Consider the following 20,936-nt stretch of genomic DNA (forward strand, 5'->3'; position numbering starts at 1 on the left):
ACAACAGTGCCTGGCAAACAGCAGTCACTCAATAGATAGTGACAGAAAAAATATATCCAACATGGTGAAACCCCGTCACTACTAAAAATACAAAAACTAGCTGGATGTGGTGGCACACGCCAGTAGTACCAGCTACTCAGGAGGCTGAGGCAGGAGAATCACTTGAACCCAGAAGGCAGAGGTTGCAGTGAGCCGAGATCACGCCACTGCACTCCAGCCTGGGCGACACAGTGAGACTCTGTCTGGAAAAAAAAAAAAAAAATGGTCTGAGACCTGGGAACAGTCTTCAATTTTCCAAAGGCTATTACACAGAAGCAAGCCTCAGCCTGAAACATATGTTACTTGTTCAATATGTGTTACTTGAACTCAATGAGTAGTAATGACAGGAAACGGTGCCAGGCTGTGTGCTAAGCACTTTATATTCATTCACTTATCTAATCCTCAGAACTACCCGAAGAAGTAGGTACTATTATAGTCCCACTTTTACAGATGGAGAAACTGGGGCATAGAGGTTCACCACCTTGTAAGTGACAGAGCTGAGATGTGAACCCCAGCTATCTGGCTCTAAAGTCTATGCCCCTAACCTACATTGCATTCTAGCAATGAATGCTCAAACTGAGCTCTGGAGAGATGTAACATTTTCCAAATGTGTCACAGGAAGAGCACGGCAGAGCTGGGACTGGGAGCCAGGTCTTCCTTCTGTGCAATGTTTCTCCCGCTCTATGATAAGGTATCTGGCCACTGAGGCAGGTCCCTTGGGACTAGAGGCACAAAGAGGGATCTGAAGAGTCTATTAACAGACATCCGGTACAGAAACACAGCCCCAGTGGGCTAGGTGACTCAGCAGAAGACAAGAGGAGACAAAGGGTAACCACTAGGGCAGAAACAAGTGTGGCTGCCAAGTCCCTTTTCTTAAGCAGGGAAAGGGAGTGGGGTGCTTTTCGGAGGTCCTATTTGAGGCCCAAGCTACTCTCTTCCTGCACTGATTTATCAAGAGTGCCCCCCCCCCCCACCACAGCTAGAGCCACCCCAGGGCCATTTCTGCTTCATGACAATTGGGCACACGTGGAGAAAGGATACTACTGGGGAGATCAATTATATTGCCTGATCTGCAACCTGATGTGTGGGTAGGAAGTTGGGGCGGGGCAGTGGAGGAAAGGTTTGGTCAAGCCTGACAAAACCCCAGCAGCTAATCTCACTCCACAATAAGAGATTATAGCAAAGCATCTATAATCAACTCAGCTTAAGAAGTTTTGACCTTCTGGTTAGGCTTCTTGCCACAACAGAACAGCACCATACCATGGCCTTCTTCTCCCAACTGGATCTCCAGGAGGGCCTCCAAACCTTCTTTGTTTTGCAATGGATCCCAGTCTATATATTTTTAGGTGAGTGAACCCCAAGGGCTGGAGAGCACATGGGGAACAAACCAAAAGAGTGGCCAATCTCCAGATGAGGAGGGTTCCAAAGAGATCATCTGGTTGATCTCCACCCTCTGGGAAGGATCTGGCTGGCACAAAGGCCAGGAGTGAGGCTGCGGCTGTTCTGGTTTAAAGATTACTCCAGGCCAGGCACGGTGGCTCAGGCCTATAATCCCAGCACTTTGGGAGGCCGAGGCAGGTGGATCACCTGAGGTCAGGAGTTTGAGACTAGCCTGGCCAACATTGTGAAATCTCGTCTCTACTAAAAAAAAAAAAAAAATACAAAAATTAGCCAGGCATAGTGGCATGCACTGGTAATCCCAGCTACTTGGGAGGCTGAGACAGGAGAATTACTTGAACCTGGGAGGTGGAGCTTGCAGTGAGCCGAGATCGTGCCACTGCACTCCAGCCTGGGCGACAGAGCAAGACTCCGTCTCAAGATGAAAAAAAAAAAAAATCACTCCAGTCTTCTCAGGAGCTGTCCCCTATGAACTAGCTGAAAAGAGCCATATTCAGGGACAGGGCAGAAGTGGTGGTGGCTTACAGGGGTGTTACTAGGTAGGTGTACGGTGATTTTCTAGTCTATGGTTATGGTGAGAGAATTCTGGAAAATCTGAGGGCTGCCTGAGTGACATCTCAGACAGAATTTTGAGAAAGAGCCAGTTGTTCCGTGGACTCAGGGCACAGAAGTCAACAGTGTTGGGCCTCTCCCACCCAAGAAGGCTCTTCTGAGGCAGCTTTTTTTTTTTTTTTTGAGATGAAGTTTCACTCTTGTCACCCAGGCTGGAGTGCAAACGGCAAACGGGCTGACAGCTCCAAGATTTTCCCTGCCAGAAACCAGAGATTTGGGGGCGGTCAATTACAGGTGCAAGCTTGAAAACTGGATGAGGAGAAATAATGTCATCCTGAAGGATGAGACAGGTAGGAGACAGCTGGTTCCAACCCATGGGAGGCTATATGACCCTTAGAACAGAGGCTCTCAATCAGGGTCCTATAGACCAAAAATTCAGGGTGGATAGGGGTTACTTTGAATTGGGATGAATAAAACTGCCTCTTTCTTTCCACTAACCTCTAATTGAAATGTAGTATTTCCTTCAATGATGAATGTAGACAATAAACCACGAAGTGTTAGGAGTACCTGTGAGCGTCAGTAACAGACACCACAGAGATTTGCATTTCATATTACAGTTGTTGCAGGCATCTCGAAATTTCATTTATGTTCACGACTACTTCAAAATTCCAGTAGTTATTGGCACTGCTGTTAGATCTGGTTATTTAATGCATACATCAAGAAGCACATATGTTACTATATCACATTGTGGGTAATATTTTGATAACTGAATTTTAATATAATGGGTTTCCTTTGTAAATCTGTGTATTTTATTTTGTGCATTTAAACATATTATTCAGAGAAAGGGTCCATGGCTTCACCAGATGGCCAGAGGGGTCCACAGCCTTCTCAAAATGCAGACTTATTAAGCCTTATTAAAATCAAAACATGCTAAGCCCATTGATGGCTTGACTTCAGCTATATCGAGAGAAGAAAGTGATTTTGTTAGTAAACTTAGTTGTTTCTAGACTTTCACAGTTTCCTTTTGTTTTCTTTTGCATTTCCCCTAACTTCCTCAAAAAGACCCCTTTGATAAGTTCTGACCCTCAGCCAGGAAAGTGAGGAGCACAGGAATGTCCTAAGAGACTTGCTATTGGGGTGGCAGCAACCGTGTCAAATCCGGATCCCAGAAAGAGTGGGCAGAGATGGGGCAGAGAGAGCAGGGGAAAGATGTCAAGAGAGGATGAGCTATGTGAGCGGGTCCTTTTAGGTGCAGGGCCTCTCCCACCCAAGAATGCTCTTCTGAGGCAGCTTTTTTTTTTTTTTTTTTTTTTGAGATGGAGTTTCGCTCTTGTCGCCCAGGCTGGAGTGCAATGGTGGGATCTTGGCTCACTGCTACCTCCGCCTCCCGGGTTCAAGCGATTCTCCTGCTTCAGCTTCCCGAGTAGCCGGGACTACAGGTGTGTGCCACCACGCCCAGCTAATTTTTGTATTTTTAGTACAGACGGGGTATCACCATGTTGGCCAAGCTGTTCTCAAACTGCTGACCTCAGGTGATCCGCCCACCTTGGCCTCCCAAAGTGCTGGCTGGGATTACGGGCACGAGCCACCGCGCCAGGCCGAGGCAGCGTTTCTAATTAAAATGTACTCATTTTTCTGCCAGAAAATGATACTTTCTCCTATGTATCTTTCTCTATTTCATTTCCTCTCTCAAAGGACACTGTGTCCTGCTGGGTATAGAGTAGAGAGTGTATCAGACAACTGGATATGTGAGGAACCAAGAAGGTGAGGATTAGCCTCCAATTAATGCCCCTTTACCCCCAAATCTCAACGGTTTCTAGTTGTCCCAGAAGAGCTGGAGGAGTGGAGTGGGGATGATACCTATGTGTCTTCAGTGGAAACACATAAGAATAAATGGGGCCAGGTGCAGTGGCTCACGCCTGTAATCCCAGCACTTTGGGAGGCCGAGGCGGGTGGATCACAAGATCAAGAGATCGAGACCATCTTGGCCAACATGGTGAAACCCCATCTCTACTAAAAATAGAAAAATTAGCTGGGTGTGGTGGCGTGTGCCTGTAGTCCTAGCTACTCGGGAGGCTGAGGCAGGAGAATCACTTGAACCGGAGAGGCGGAGGTTGCAGGGAGCCAAGATTGTGCCACTGCACTCCAGCCTGGTGACAGAGCAAGACTCTGTCTCAAGCAAAAATAAAAAATAAAAAATAAAAATAAAAATAAAGAATAAACGGGATTTTTTTCCCCTTCATTTTTTAAAGTGATTTTTATTGTGGTACAATACCTAGAACATAAAATTTACCATTTTAACCATTTCTAAGTGTGCTATAAGTACATGTCATTAAGTACATTCACAATGCATGGCCACCATCCATCTCCAGAATTTTATCTTCCCTAACTGAAACTCTGTATCCGTTAAACAATAACTCCCTAATTCCACCTCCCTCCAGCCCCTGGCAACCACCATTCTGCTTTCTGTCTCTATGAATTTGCCTATTCTAGGTACCTCATATAATTAGAATTATTATTCCAGTGTTTGTCCTTTCATGATTGGCTTATTTTACTTAGAATAATGGCTTTAAGGCTCACCCATGTGGTATCATGTGTCAGAATTTCTTTCCTTTGAAAGGCTGAGTTATACAGTGCCTTGTGTGGATATGCCACATATTGTTTTCCATTCATCTATTGATGGACATTTAGGTTGCCTTGACATTTTGGCTATTGTGAGTAATGTTGCTATGAATATAGACGTACAAACATCTCTTTGAGACTCTGCTTTCAATGCTTTTGATATATACCCAGAAATGGAATTCCTGGATCACACAGTAATTCTGTTTTTATTTTTATTTTTTGGAACTGCCATCCTGTTTTCCTCGATGGCTGCACAATTTCACATTCCCACCAACAGTGCACAAGAGTTTCAATTTCTCCACATCCTCACCTATACTTCTTATTTTCTGTTTTTTAAATAATAGCCATCTCAATGGGTGTGAGATGATCTCATTGTGGTTTTGCTTTACATTTCCCTGATGATCAGTAATGTTAAGCATCTTTTCATGTGCTTGTTGGCCATTTGATTTGACTTCTTTTAGACTGATTAGCTTTACCATTCCATTTGTCTTTCTCTTCTAGTTTAGATGCTATACATCTTGTTTCTGTTCTTTTAGTGATTATGCTAGAAATTACAACACAGATCCTGGGTCTTGAAGGTTACCAAGGTAGCTTCAGTGTCCAACAGGGCGTGATGCCCACAGAGGTGCCTAAGACATTCAAATATGTTCAATCCAACAGTTATAGATTAAATACTAATGATATGATCTTGGGCTGTCCTTGCTGTGAGATCCTTACAGGCTCCTTACTATCTAGTAACGGTGATAAACCAATCATTCATTCAATCATCGTCTGCATCTTATGTGCCAGTGCTGGACACATACACAGATCACTATAATAATGTAAGACAGACTGTGGTGAGTGAAAGAGCCATGACAAAGTGATATTAGGGTATCAGAATAAGAAAATATTACATAAGTTGAACAGATCAGGGGGGACAGGAAAGGGAATCACTGTGGAATGGCAAACAGGACATGAGTTCTGGAGTTCATCAGACTTAGATGGCAATTAGCTATGTGACTCCAAACAAGTACTGCAATCCCTCTAAGTCTCAGTATCCCCATCCTCTCAGCCTGGTCCATGGGAAATGCTCCTACAGAAATGTCTGCCTTCTTCTCTTCTTTCCTCCTTTTCTTTCTCGCCTTCTTTCCTTCCTTCCTGCCGTCTTGCTCAGAGCCTCCCTCAGTGCTTCCCCTCCTTCCCAAATGATGTTCAGAATCATAGTTGATTACTGAGCATTACTGGAAGTAATGGGGAGGAAATAGAGAAAATGGAGGAAAGGCAGAGGGACAAGAAGGAGGGAGGAAGCAAGAAGAGAGGAATGAGAAAATGGCTTGAAGGAGATTTGGAACACAAATATTCATGTGCTTAGAATTAGGCTGTTGCTCTGACAGCCCCTCTGAGGGCCAGCTTTCATTCAGAGGATGGCTTTCCCTCATCTCTTCTGGGCTTGTATCACCATCCCCCTAAACTATCTCAATATCCTTTTTCCTGATCGTCTAACCTCTGATCTCCACCCTCTCCAATCTATTCCAGTGCCTACTTCTGGAGGTCTTTCAAAAGCATCTTTTTTTTTTTTTTGAGATGGAATATTACTCTATTGCCCAGGCTGGAGTGCAGTGGGGCAATCTCGGCTCACTGCAACCTCCGCCTCCTGGGTTCAAGCAATTCACCTGCCTCAGCCTCCCGAGTAGTTGGGATTACAGGTGTGTGCCACCACACCCAGCTAATTTTTTTTGTTTTGTTTTGTTTGAGACGGAGTCTCGCTCTGTCGCCCAGGCTGGAGTGCAGTGGCGCGATCTCGGCTCACTGCAAGCTCCGCCTCCCGGGCTCACGCCATTCTCCTGCCTCAGCCTCCCGAGTAGCTGGGACTACAGGCGCCCGCCACGACGCCCAGCTAATTTTTTTGTATTTTTTATTAGAGACGGGGTTTCACTGTATTAGCCAGGATGGTCTCGATCTCCTGAACTTGTGATCCGCCCGCCTCGGCCTCCCAAAGTGCTGGGATTACAGGCGTGAGCCACCGCGCCCGGCCATTTTTTTTGTATTTTTAGTAGAGGCAGGGTTTTGCCATGTTGGCCAGGCTGGTCTCGAACTCCTGACCTCAGGTGATCTGCCCTCCTCGGCCTCCCAAAGTGCTGGGATTACAGGCGTGAGCCACCGCCTCAAAAGCATATTTGATTACATCCCTCTCCTGCTCAAAAATAGTCAGTGGTTTCCCATTGCCTAAGTGATGATGTGTAAAGGTATCAGACTGGGCATTCAAAGCCCTCCTCCACTCTCTGGTGTTAACCCCTTGCCAGCTTGTCCTCTTACTCTTCCCTACGTGATTGCCTTGCGTTCCAGGCAGTCTATTCACTAAACAAACGGGAAATGTATTCTCCCACTCCTTCACCTCTGCTCCCAGTACTCCCACTACTCCTGCTAGTGGAAAGATGGCGTGATAGCTCTTCCTGGACTATCCAGGGACAGCACCTCCTTTTAGATATTACTTAAGTCATATCTGCTCTGTAACATTTTCCAGACAACCCAAGACTACATTGCCTCTGAAAGTCTAGAGCATTTTGTGAGAATAGGCTGGGTAGCAGCCATTATATCTTCTGTGCCCTCTACCCAATAAGCTCCATGAGAACAGGAGCCCTTTCTTATCATTATTATATTTCATGCAAGACCAAGCTTGACACTAACATGAAGGTCTTCCAGATTTCTTCTTCCTCAGCAGAAATCTTTAAATTCACTCTTATTCTTTTTTCTCTCCCTTGGACATCCTTTTTGGGTTTGTGGGCCTGCCCTCTTTCTCTGGTTTCTGGTACTGTAAAAAATAGAACAGGTTGGGTGCAGTGGCTCATGCCTGTAATCCAAACATTTTGGGAGGCCGAGGTGGGAGGATAGCTCGAGCCTGGGAGTTTAAGACCAGCTTGGGCACCATAGTGAGACTCCATCTCTACAGAAAAAAAAAAAATCAAAAAATGACCCAGGCATGGTGGTGCATGCCTGTGGTCCCAGCTATTGTGCAGGCTGAAATGGGGGGCTCACTTGAGCCTAAGAAGTAAAGGTTAGAGTGAGTTGTGATCATGCCATTGCACTCTAGCCTGGGTGACAGAGTGAGACCCTGTCTCAAAATAAATAAATAAAAATAGAACATAGTCTTCAGACCAGTTCTGTCACTTACTTGCTATGAGACCTTATGCAAGTGAGTCTCTGTTATTTTCTATGTGACCTTGAGCAAGTAAGTCATTCACCCTGTACCATAACAGAAATAGCATAGTATCTGCCTCTCAAGACTGTTCCAGAGAGCTTTGAGGTGAGAAAATCCTCAATACATGTTCATTTTCTTCCTTTTAACTACCGAAATTGACTACTTGGAGCCCAACCACCACACCTGATAAGATACTACCAACCTTGTCAACCTTGCCACTTGATCAAGAGAGGAGTGACAACCACTCCTCTGAGGCAGACACCTTAGACATTGACTTTATTGTATCTTCAGGAAGAATAATGATAAATAAGCAGATAGAGGCTTTTTCTTTTTTTTCTCTTTCTTTTTTTTTTTTTTGGAGACAGTCTCGCTTTGTCTCCCAGGCTGAGGCTGGAGTGCAGTGGTATGATCATAACTCACTGCAGCCTCAAACTCCTGGGTTCAAGTGATCCTCTTGCCTCAGCATCCTGAGCAGCTGGGACTACAATTGTGCACCACCATGCTTGGTTAATTTTTAAATTTTTTTGTACAGATGAGGTCTCACTATGTTGCCTGGGTTGGTCTCGAACTCCTGGACTCCAGGGATCCTCCTGCCCTGGCCTCCCAAAGTGCTGGCATTACAGGAGTGAGCCACCATGCCCGGCCTAGACTTTGATGCATTCCCACACACCCCATCACGGCATCTTTCATTAATCCTCTTCCATCACCCCAGCATCAAATCAGCTGCGTTGGGCTGAAAATTCTACCTCCTTGGTGACTTTCAAATTTCAGATTCCTATTGGCTTTCATCTGAATGCCAAACTCTTAGCTGATCTCTTTGCCTATAGTTTCTCTTGCTCTCACACTTATTCCAGATTATCTTCCTGAAACAGACACAATCATGCTACTCTTCTGCTCTCTGCTTAATAACCTTTACTGGCTATTCATTTCCTTCAGCAACAGGCCTAATCTCTCCAGTTTCCTTCCCAGCTTCATCTCCTGTACCACGGCTTCCTTAGGCTGCCTGTGTTTTTGCAGGTAATGATGTTACTCACAGGCCTCGGACTCTCCCATCTCCTGGCCTTTGTTCAAGCTCTTCTTTGTGCATGGAGGACCCTTCCTCTACAAATCCATCTGACAAAAATCCTACCTTTCCTCCAAAATTCAACATTGAACCTTACCTTTCACAAGAAACCCAGAGCTTCTCCAAGACAGGAATTTTGTTTTCTACATGTATTAATGTGAGTTAATACACATGAGGTACTTAAAATAGTTATTGGCACATAATGAATGCTATCTACTTTTTTTCCTACAGCTTGGAGTAAAGATACATGATCTCTCTGATTCTCAGTTTCTTCATCTGTAAAACGAGATAATAAAATTATCCACCTATGAGGATTGCAAGAACATTAAATGAGATAATATACATTAAGTGCTGAACAGAGTGCTGTTTCACAACAAATGGTCAATACATGGTATCAAGGACCATGCTTGCATTATTTTCATCATTTCCATATTTACTCCTTTCACCCTCCCCTTTCCAGTTCCCAACCCTGTCCCCATGGCTTTTAACATAGAGATTTCATATGAGGTAGGCTCATCAATGTTTATTGAATTATTAAATTACCGTCACTCCTACAAGTTCTTATATTTATAGTTTATTTGGATCCAACAAGTAATCACAAAGCCACAGAAATTCCTCTTTGACAAACTACTCTTGTTTTTTTTTTTTTTTTTTTTTTAATTTCTGAAGGCATTGAGCCAACTGACTAGATTAGGCAAGCATTGCCCACATTCAGATTTAGGTCATTGCCCCGAAACATGAAACATAATGTTTTCACCCATAAGAATTATAGGTTTTCACCTTACACTGGAAATAACTCGTTGCCTATATCCTTACACACACTTGCACACCTTATAACTTCAGATGGTCTTTCCTTGTTTGGAATAAGGTTTCTCTTCCTATTAACTTTCACCTGCAACTTGGAGAATTTTGAAATCAAACTTCAGTGTAATGAATATTTATCATAAGCTATCTCTCTGTGTTTGGCACTGTGCTAAAGGCCAAACTTACTGTCTGATAGGGAGAGAGACAGACATATGAGGTACTAATTACACAATCAAACAAAATGAACCAGAACCAGAAAGAATCACGAGTAATGTCTTGGGAGTGTGCAGAAGAGGGAGTCCTTAATTCTGACCAGGAGATGAGCAAAGATATCACAAGGAAGTGTCATTTGAGCTAAACCTTAAAGCCTGAGAGAATTTTGATAAGCAGAAAGTTGGAAAGAGAGTAATAAAAATAAGGGAACAGTATCATCAAAGGCACAGAAATGTGAATTACATGGTGAGTTGAGGGAATGGGAAGTAGACAAAAGTGGTCGGGCCCCTATTTCGCATACTTTAGCCATTTGTGTCCCATCTTCTGGCTCTTTCTACAGCTGTGTACCACCTATGCTATTATTACTTAACATACTTTTTCTTCAAATTAAGTCGTCTCTGTAGCCTAAATTAATGTGTTTTAACAGGAAATTTTATATCGCTACCATGAATTTGCTTTTATTCTCTATTCATTAAAATAACATTTTATCCATACACCACGTTGGATCATCTAATGTCCCTACAGGGCATGGGAAAACTAGGCTAAGAAACACTTTGAGAAATACTAGGCTGCAGCATAAGGAATGTGAATATGGGTACTGAGAGATGAGGCTAGGAAGATATATGGGGCTAGGCCAGTGAGGGCCTTAAATACCAAGCCAGTGTGTTCAGACTTTATTCTGTCAGCAGTTGGAAAATATTGATGGTTTTGGAGGAAGCAAACAACATTATGTGATTGTGCTTTTTAAAACTTTCTGGCAGAGGTGTGGGAAATGGATTGGAGGGGAAGAAACCAATGGCTGAAGGGCAGACAAAAGGCTGCAGTCCAGACTAGAAAAAAATCAAGTCCTGGACCATAGCAGTAGCAATGGGGACAGAGGCAGGAAGACGGATAGGAGAAGTTTTTTGTTTGTTTGTTTGTTTGTTTGTTTGTTTGGAAAGGGAAAGAAGTCAAAGATGGCCTAAAAATACTGAACCTATGACATTTATCTTGAGGCCTGAAAGATGAATAGGAACTAGCCAGACACAGAGCTGAAGAGAGAGTTTTCCAGGCAAAGGGGACGGCACGCAGAGAAGCCCTGAAGCCAGAGAGCACTTGAAGGAGCTGAAAAAATAGCATGGTGGAATGCAAAGAACAAGGTGGTGGCCAGGGACTAGATCACCAAGATCTCCTAACCCTTCTAAGCCAGGGTCAGGAGACTGGACTTGATCCTAAGGGCCACGGGAAACTATATTAATTGTTGAATTGTTAAATTACCATATACTCCCACAGGTTCTTATATTTATAGTTAACTTAGATACAATAAGTAATCATAAAGCCACAGATATGCCTCTTGGACAAACCAGCCATGTCCTTGGCTACATGCTATAGAGTGACAGAGACAGACTTGCATTTAATGCACTGGCTGCATCATGGCTCAAATGGAAGCAGGCAGCCTATTTAGAAGACACTGGTGGTCATCTAGGTGAGAGATAATGGTGGCTTTGACCAAGTGGTAGCATGCAGGTGGGAAGTAGAATAATTTGAAAGATATCTGGAAGGCAGAACTGGCAAGAATTGGTAAATGACTGAAGGGAAGTAACAGCTAGAGCTTAGTGGTTAAGGGTACAGTCTCTGGAGTAAGACAATCTTGGTTCTCAGCCCTGGCTCACTCACCTGCTAGCTGTGTAACCTTGGAACAATTTAACCACTCTGAACCTCAGGTCCTCATCCACAAAATGATAATGATTACTGTTCTCATGGGGTCTTTACAAAGATTAAATAAACTATGCCATGTGAAACAGTTTTACATGATAAGTGTACAATAGATACTGGCTATTAATCTATGGGCTAAGTGAGCAAGTGAGAGGAATCAGAGATGATTTGAAGAAAGGACCCACTTAGGTCATATTGGTACCATTTTTAACTTAAGCTAGTAATTATTAGCAATTTGAGGCTGTACAGGTTTAACTTTTTTTAAAGTCAGCATCAGGGATAAAGAGGGACATTATGTAATGATAAATGGGCTAATTCACCAAGAAAACAACTATCCTAAATGTGCATGCATCAAATGATAGAATTGCAAAATATATGATGCAAAAACTGATGGCGCTGAAAAGAAAAATAGACGAATTAACAGTTATATTTGGAGACCTCCTTGACAACCATAATCAACCAAAACTCACCTAACATGAAATAAATAACCCATCACTATAATCTTAATTTTAGAAGGTTAAAAACCTTCCAAAAAGAGATTTTCAGACCCAGATGGTTTCAACAGCAAATTCTACAAACATTTTACAGAAGAAATATCACGAATTCTATGCAATCTCTGCGAGAAAGCTTAAGAGAAAGGAACATTTCCCAACTCATTTATGAGGCCACATCCTGATACCAAAATCGGACAAAGATAGTACAAAAAAAGGAAAAGAAAACTACAGACTAAGATCCCTCATATATATAAATGAAAAAAGCAACAAAATATTAACAAATTGAATCCAGCAATACATTACAAAGAATAATGCACCATGACCAAGTGGCCTTTATCCAGGGAGGCAAGTGTAAATATTTGAAAATAAATCAATGTAAACTACCTTATTAACCATCTAAGCATGAAAAAACCCCATGTAATCATATCAATTGACAAACTTCAACATGTAATCATGATAAAATCTCTCAGCAAACTAGGAATAGAAGGGAACTTCCTCAACCTGATAAAGGGCATCTACAAAAAAAAACCCTACAGTTAACATCACACTTGATCATGAAAGACGAAATGCTTTCGCCCTAAGATTAGAAACAAAGCAAGGATGTCCACTCTCACGACTTGTACTCAACGGTATGCTACAAGCCCTAGCAAATGCAATATGGCAAAAAGAATAAAAGAAATAAATGCACACAGAATGGAAAAAATGAGAAATAAAACTGTCCTTACTTGTAGATGACATGATAGTATGTATGGAAAATCCCAAGGACTCTACTTTAAATAAAACAAAAACCTCCAAGAACTAACAAATGAGATTAGCCAGTCACAGAATAAAGATCATGCATAAAAATTAATCACATTTCTATATACTAGCAGAGGAGAATTGAAAATAGAAATTTTAAAAAAATACCATTTAAATACCTTCAAAAATAAAATGTTTGGGAATAAATCTAATAAACCATACAGGATTCATAGGCTAAAAACTGTAAAATGCTGATGAATAAAATAAAAGATCTAAATAATTAGAGACATACCATGTTCACAGATTGGAAGATTCAACACAGTAAAGATGCCAATTCTCCCCAGATTGATCTATAAGTATAATGCAATTCAAGTAAAAATCGCAGCCAGGCTATATTAGGTAATAGTTTTGCATAAATATTAAATTTCCCAAATTCGGTAATAGCATTGTGGGTGCTATAAGGGAAGAGAATATCGTTTTTCTTGCAAAATACATGCTAAAAAGTATTTAGAAGCAAAAGTTTGTAGTCTCTGTGATGTATTCTCAAATACAAACATATATGTACATACTTACATTTTTACATTTAAAGATAAATCAAATGTAAAATGTTGACAATGGCTAGATGTAGATGAAGATTAAACAAGACTTTACTAAAATAATCTTGTTTTTTCAAAATAAAAGGTTTAATTAAAAAACCTCCATCAAGAGTTTTTGTAGAAATAAACAAGCTGATTCAAAAATGTATATAGAAAAACAAAGAAACTACAAATAATTAAAACAATTTTGAGAAAGAATAAAGTTAAAGGAATTATACCATCTGATTTTGAGACTTAGTGTAAGACTAGAACAATCAAGAGAGTGATGTATTTGTGAAGGAATAGATATACTGATCCACAGAACAGAAAAGAGTCAAGAAATAGATACATGAATATGGTCAATTGATTTTTGACAAAGATGAAAAAGCAATTCAATGGAGGATGAATAAGTCTTCTCAAGGAATGGTGTAGGAAAATTTGATGTCCATATATGGCAAAATGAATCTTGACCCACACTTCAGGCTCTATAAAAATTAACTCAAGTATGACATCAACAAGATGGTGAATGAGAAGTCCATCACATCTCTCCAGAGCAACAAGAATCTGGCAGCCATCCGTGGACAAAAGTACCTTTGTTGGAATTTTGGGACCCAGGTAGGATGTTGCAAAACTCTAGTAGAGTCCAACACCAAGGAAGGCTGTTTTGAGAGGGCAGGCCCACACCCAGGCTTGTTGACTGTGGTGAAGTTTACAGACCTGGAAATAGCCTCATCCCCCTGTAAACTCAGCTACAATGCCATTTGGCCTTGAGTCTGCCACTAAAATCATCTTCCAAGGCATCCAGGAGGAGTCACAACCATCTGTGCCTCAAGTTACAGGACTGCCAATCTTGGTCCCAGCAGTATACCCTGAAGCAGCCTTATAACTCAGCTCTGGTCACACTCTGCTGTGGTATGGGAGCAATTATGCCTTCCCAGGGGCTTGCTGGGAGTCATGCCTGTTTGTGCCATAGGAAGCAAGCTTGGTAACCTTGGTACCACAGCAGATCCTGAAACAGCCCCATAACTTGGGTCCAGCTCCATTCAACTGTACAGGGCAGTCCTGTCCACCCAGGAACCTGGCAGGAGGCACACCTGTCCATGCCCATGGAGGCAGGCCTGCAGGCCTCAGTCTTGGCTATAGACCTTGAGACAGTTCTATGACTTGGTTCTAGCCCTTCTCAGCCACAGTCCCGGGCCTGTCCTGCCTGCCCAGGGACCTACCCAGTGACCTAGCGGAAGCCCCCCCATAAACATGCTGAAATCAGTCTATAAAGACTGATTTGCTCCTTCAAATGCACAGAAACCAATGAAAGGCTATACAAATAACAAATAATCCAGTAAACATGACATCATCAAAGAAAACTAGTATAGTTCCAGTAACAGCCCAAATAAATGGAGATCTATTAAAGGCTTGACGAAGAATTCAAGATAATCATCCTGAAGTGCAGTGAGTTGTAAGAGAACACAGACAACTGAACAAAATCAGGAAAACAACACATAAATGAGATGAGAAGTTTAATAAAGAAATAAAAACCATAAAAAGGACCCAAACAGAAATCCTGGAGCTGATGTATACAATGGCAGAGCTGAAAACTAAAAGAAAGAGTTTCAATAGCAGGCTTGATCATGCAGAAGAAAGAAATGGGTAACACAAAGATAGATAATTTGAAATTAGCCAATTAGAGAAACAAAAAAAGAAAAAAATGAAAATGAGTGAAGAAAGCATAAGGAACCTACGGGAAACAATAAGCAAATGAGTCTACTAATTATGGGAGTCCCATAATTTAGGAGAAGAAAAAGAGAGAGAAAGAAACAGAAAGATTATTTCAAGAAATAATGGTTGGAAACTTCACAAATCCTAGGAAAGAAATGGACATCAAGATTCATGAAGCTCAGAGGATCCCAAGCAAGATCAACTCAAAGAAGAATATCCTGAAGCACATTATAATCAAATTGTCAAAAGTCAAAGACAAAAGAGAATATTGAAAGCATTAAGAGAAAAGAGTCTCACCACATACAAGGGAACCTCATCAGCAAACTTCTCAGCAGAAATCTTGCAGGCCAGGAGGGAGTGGGATGATACATTCAAAGTGCTAAAAGACGAAAAACTGCCAATGAAGAATACTATAACCAGCAAAGTGGTCATTCATAAATGAAGGAACAATAAAAGCATTCTCAAAGCCAGGCATGGTGGCTCATGTCTGTAATCCCAGCATGTTGGGAGGCTGAGGTGGGAGGATTGCTTGAGGCCAGTTTGAGACCAGCTGGGGCAACATAGTGAGACTCTGTCTCTGCAAAAATAACAATAATAAAATTACCCAGGCATGGTGATGTCCAGCTACCTGGACTTCCAGCGACTTGGGAAGCTAAGACAAGAAGATCGCTTGAGCCCAGGAGTTCAAACTTCAGTGAGCTATGAGCATGCCACAGCACTTCAGCATAGGTGACAAAATGAGACCCCACCTCTAACAACAAGAAAAAAAGACATTTCTAGACAAATAAAAGCTAAAGGAGTTCATCACGACTAGACCTACCTTACAAGAAATGCCAAAGAAAGGTGTTTAAGTTGAAATGAAAGGATACTAAGTAACAACATTAAAACATATAAAAATATGAAACTCACTGGTAAAGGTAAATATATCATCAAATCCAAAATACTCAGAATACTGCAATGGTAGTGTGTAAATCACTTTTAACTTTATATCTTTTATATCATGTATCCATTAACAAATTATTGTAGCTGTAGTTATTTTTAATACTTTTGTCTCGTATCTCATGTTAGAGTTAAAAGTGGAAATCAAAAAGTATCTTGAGGCAAATGAAAATGGAAACACATCATACCAAAACTTATAGAATGCAGCAAAAACAGTTCTAAGGGGAAAGTTTATCATGATAAATACCTACATAAAGAACAAAGAAATATCACAAATCAATAACCTAACTTTACATCCCATGAAACTAGAAAAAAAAGAATAAACTAACCCTAAGATAAACAAAAGTAACAAACCCTTAGCTAAACTAACCAAGGAAAAAAGAGAGAGAATATCAAATAAGTAAAATCAGAAATAAAAGAGGAGACATTACAACTGATAACACAGAAATATAAAGGTCATAAAAGACTACCATGAACAATCATATGCCAACAAATTGGATAACCTAGAAGAAATGGATATGTTTCTAGACACATACAACCTACCAAGAATAAATTATGAAGCAAGAAAATCTAAACAGATCAATGACAAATGAAATTTAATCAATAATCAAAAACCTCCTAACAAAGAAAAGCCCACGACCAGACAGCTTCATAGGTGGTCAGTAGTTCAAGACCAGCTCGGCCAACATGGTGAGTTTGAGACCAGCCTGGCCAACATGCTGAAAATACAAAAATTAGCCAGGCATAGTGGGGTGCTTCTGTAGTCCCAGCTACTCAGGAGGCTGAGGCACGAGAATTGCTTGAACCGGGGAGCAGTGAGCCAAGATGGCGCCATTGCACTCCAGCCTGGGCAACAGAGCGAAAGTGTGTGTCAAAAGAAAAAAAAAAAAGAATTAATGTCAATCCTTCTCCAACTCTTTCAGAAAATTGAAAAGGCAGGAGCACTTCCAAACTCCTTTTACAATGCCAGCACTACCCTGATACCAAAGCTAGGCAAGGATAGTCCAAGAAAAGAACATTACAGGCCCATATCCCTGATGAACATAGATGCAAAAAATCCTCAACAAAATACTAGCAAACCAAATTCAACAGCACATTAAAAGGAGCATACACCACGATCAAGTGGGATTTATCCCTGGGATGCAGGGGTGGTTCAACATGCATATGTCAATAAATGTAATATAACACATTAACAGAAGAAAAATAAAAATCATAAGATCATCTCAATAGGTGCAGGAAAAGCATTTGACAAAATTTAACATCTTTTCATGATAAAAACTCTCAGCAAATTAGATATAGAAGGAATGGATCTCAACATATTAAAGGCCATATATGAAAAGTCCACAGCTAACATCATACACAATGGTGAAAAGCTGAAAGCTTTTCCTCTAAGATTAGAAACAAGGCAAGGGTGCTCATTCGGCCATTTCTATTCAACACAGTACTGGATGTCCTACCAAGAGCAATTACACAAGAAAAAGAAATAAAAGGCATCTAAATTGGAAAGAAAGAAGTTAAATTGTCTCTGTTAGCAGATGACATAATCTTATATAGAAAACCCTAAAGACTCCACCAAAAAATTGTTAGAACTAATAGATGAATTCAGTAAAGTATCAGGATATAAAATGAACATACAAAAATCAGTTGCATATCTATACACTGACAATAAACTATCCAAAAAAGAAATGAAGGAAAACAATTCAATTTACAATATCACTAAAAGGAATAAAATACTTAGGAATAAATTTAACCTAGGAGGTGAAAGATCTTTATACCAAAAACTGTAAGACATTGAAAAAAATTGAAGAAGACACAAATAAGTTGAAAGATATCCTGTGTTCATGGGTTGGAAAAATTAACATTATTAACATGTCTATACTACTCAAAGTGATCTATAGATCCAATACAATCCCTGGGAAAATTCCAATGACATTTTTAAAAGAAACATAAAACAATACTAAAATTTGTATGAGACAACAAAAGACCCTGAATAGCCAAAGTAATCTTGAGAAAGAAAAACAAAGCTAGAGGCATCACACTTCCTGATTTCAAACTATATTACAAAGCCATAGTAATCAAAACACTATGGTACTGACATAAAAACAGACACAGAAACCAATAAAATAAGATAGATAGCCCAGAAATAATCCCATGCATTTATAGTCAACTAATCTTTGAAATGGGTCCCAAGAATACACAATGGGAAAAGGATAGTTTCTTCAATAAATGGTGTTGAACTAGACATCCTCATGCAAAATAATGAAACTAGACTCTGACCTTACGACATACACAAACATTAACTCAAAATGGATTAAAGACTTAAATGTAAGACCTGAAATCATTAAACTCCTAAAAGAAAACATAGGAAAAATCTCCTTGACATTGGCCTTGACAATGATTTTTTGGATATGACAACAAAAGCACGGCAACAAAAGCAAAAATAAACAAGCAGGAGTACCTCAAACTAAAAATCTTCTGCCTAGCAAACGAAACAATCAGCAAAATGAAAAGGCAACCCACAGAATGGAAGTAAATATTTGCAAACCATATATCTTATAAGGGGTTAATCTCTAAAATATGTAAAGAACTCATACCACTCAATAGAAAAAAATAAAATAACATAAACTTTGTAATAGGCAAAGGACTTGAATAGACATTTTTCCAAAGAAAACATACGAATAGCCAACAGGTATATGAAAAGGGGCTCAACATTATTAGTCATCAGGGAGCTGCAAATCAAAACCACAGTGAGATATCACCTTACACATGTTAGGATAGCTATTATCAAAAAGACAAATGGTAAGTTTTGGTGAGGATATAGATAAAAGGGAATCTTTGTACACTGTTGGTAGGAATGTCAATTGTCACAACCAGTATGGAAAATAGTGGGTAGTTTCCAACGGTAATGAAATTAGTGTCTTGAAGAAATATCTGCACCCCCATGTTCACTGCAGTATTATTCATAATAGCCAAGACGTGGGATCAATCTAAGTGTCCACTGGCAGATGAATGAATAAAGAAAGTGTCACACACACACACACACACGAATATTATTCAGCCATAAAAAGGAGATCCTGCCATTTGCAATAACATGGATGAATCTGGAGGATACTATGCTAAGTGAAATAAACTAGACACAGAAAGAAAAATACCATATGATCTCACTTAGAGCTGGATGTGGTGTCACATGCTTGTAATCCTAGCTACTCAAGAGGCTGAGGTGGGAGCATCACTTGAGCTCAGGAATTTGAGACCAGCTTGGGTAGCACAGAGAACCTGTCTCTAAATATATATATTTGTAAATAAATATAAGTCAAATTCATAGAAGCAGAGAATAGAATGGTGGTTGCCAGGAGCTGGGGCAGAGGGAAAATAAGGAAATATTTGTCAAAGGGCACAAAATTTCAGTTATAAAAAGAATAATTTCTGGGAATCTAAAGTATAGCAGCATGGTGACTATAGTTAATAATACTGTATTATATGCTTGAAATTTGCTGAGTGGATCTTAAGTATCCTCACCTCTAGCCACGAACACATACAAAGGGTAACTATGTATGGTGGTGAATGTGTTGATTAATTTGATTGTTGTAATCATCACACAATGTATACCTGTGTCAAATCATCACATTGTGCGCATTGAATATACACCATTTTTATTTGTAAATTATACCTCCATAAAACTGGTAAAAATGAACTTGAAGTGTATTGTAGATCTAAATGTAAAAAAAGAAAACTGTAAAATGTTTAATAGAAAACACAGGGGAGGCCAGGGGCAGTGGCTCACACCTGTAATCCCAGCACTTTGGGAGGCTAAGGCAGGAGGACCACTTGAGGCCAGGTGTTTGAAATTAGCCAGGGCAACATAGCAAGACCCTGTCTCTATAAAAAAAAAATACAAAATAAATTGGCTGGGTGTGGTGGCATGCTCCCGTAGTCCCAGCCACTCTGGAGGCTGAAGTGGGGGAATTGCTTGAGCCCAGGAAGCGGAGGTTGCATGAGTTGAGCCGAGATCACACCATGGAACTCCAATCTGAGTGACAGAGCCAGATCCTGTCTCAAAAAAAAAAAAAAAAAAAAAGAAAGAAAGAAAAGAAAAGAAAATATAGGGGAAAAATCTTCATGACATGAGGTTAGACAAAGAGTTCTTTCAGTTTGACACCAAAAGCACAATCTGTAAAAGAAAAAAAATTAATAAATTGGGCTTCATCAATATTAAAAGCTTTTGCTCTAAAAAGGACCCTGTTAACAAGAATGAAAAGATAGACACAGATTAGGAGAAAATGTTTACAAATCACATATCAGACAAAAAACTTATATCCAAAATGCGTAAAGAACTATCGAAAGTCAACAGGAAGAAAACAACCCAATTGAAAAATGGGCAAAAGACTTGAATGGACACTTCACCAAAGAGGATATACAGAAAGCAGACAAGCACATGAAAAGCTGTTACACATCATTAGCTATTGGAGAAATGCAAGTTAAAATTATGATGAGCTACCAATGCCCATATATTAGTTTTTTTTTCTTCTTTTTTTTTCTTTTTTTTCCCCCCAGTGCACATATATTAGAATGGCTTGGCCATCTTCACTACAAACTAAATTAGGAGCCTACCTATGTGAACTTCCTCTTTGATAACCCTCTCCAAGACACCTCACTTGAACGTGACAAGAGAAATTGGAACCATCTCCTGGTGTCAAGGCCATAATACCTAAGGGAGTGTCACACATACATAAATGCTTGTTCTTCATCATTCCTTCTTCAGATACCCTTGCTTCATGTCACGGAACTCTTTTTACATGAGACTTAGCTCTTCCACATTTGGCTTCTATTTCTCCTATATCTTTAAATTCCACTTTTGTCACCGTGCACGACACTGATGACACTCGGGCTGGGTCTGGAAGCCTTGCTCT

General features: G+C 40.4%; 1 protein-coding gene across 1 annotated transcript in view; it reads left to right on the top strand.

The window, feature by feature from the left end:
* Positions 1-1,201: 1,201 nt before the first annotated feature.
* The window catches only part of DGAT2L6 (diacylglycerol O-acyltransferase 2 like 6), a 28,039-nt gene continuing 8,304 nt past the window's right edge, over positions 1,202-20,936 (top strand). The window contains exon 1 of the mRNA XM_055269129.1: positions 1,202-1,385. Coding sequence (XP_055125104.1) covers positions 1,301-1,385 — 85 coding nt within the window. The 5' untranslated portion in view covers positions 1,202-1,300. The remainder of the gene's footprint in view (positions 1,386-20,936) is intronic.

Source organism: Symphalangus syndactylus, chromosome X, assembly GCF_028878055.3.
Source record: "Symphalangus syndactylus isolate Jambi chromosome X, NHGRI_mSymSyn1-v2.1_pri, whole genome shotgun sequence".
Classification (NCBI taxonomy): Eukaryota; Metazoa; Chordata; class Mammalia; order Primates; family Hylobatidae; genus Symphalangus; species Symphalangus syndactylus.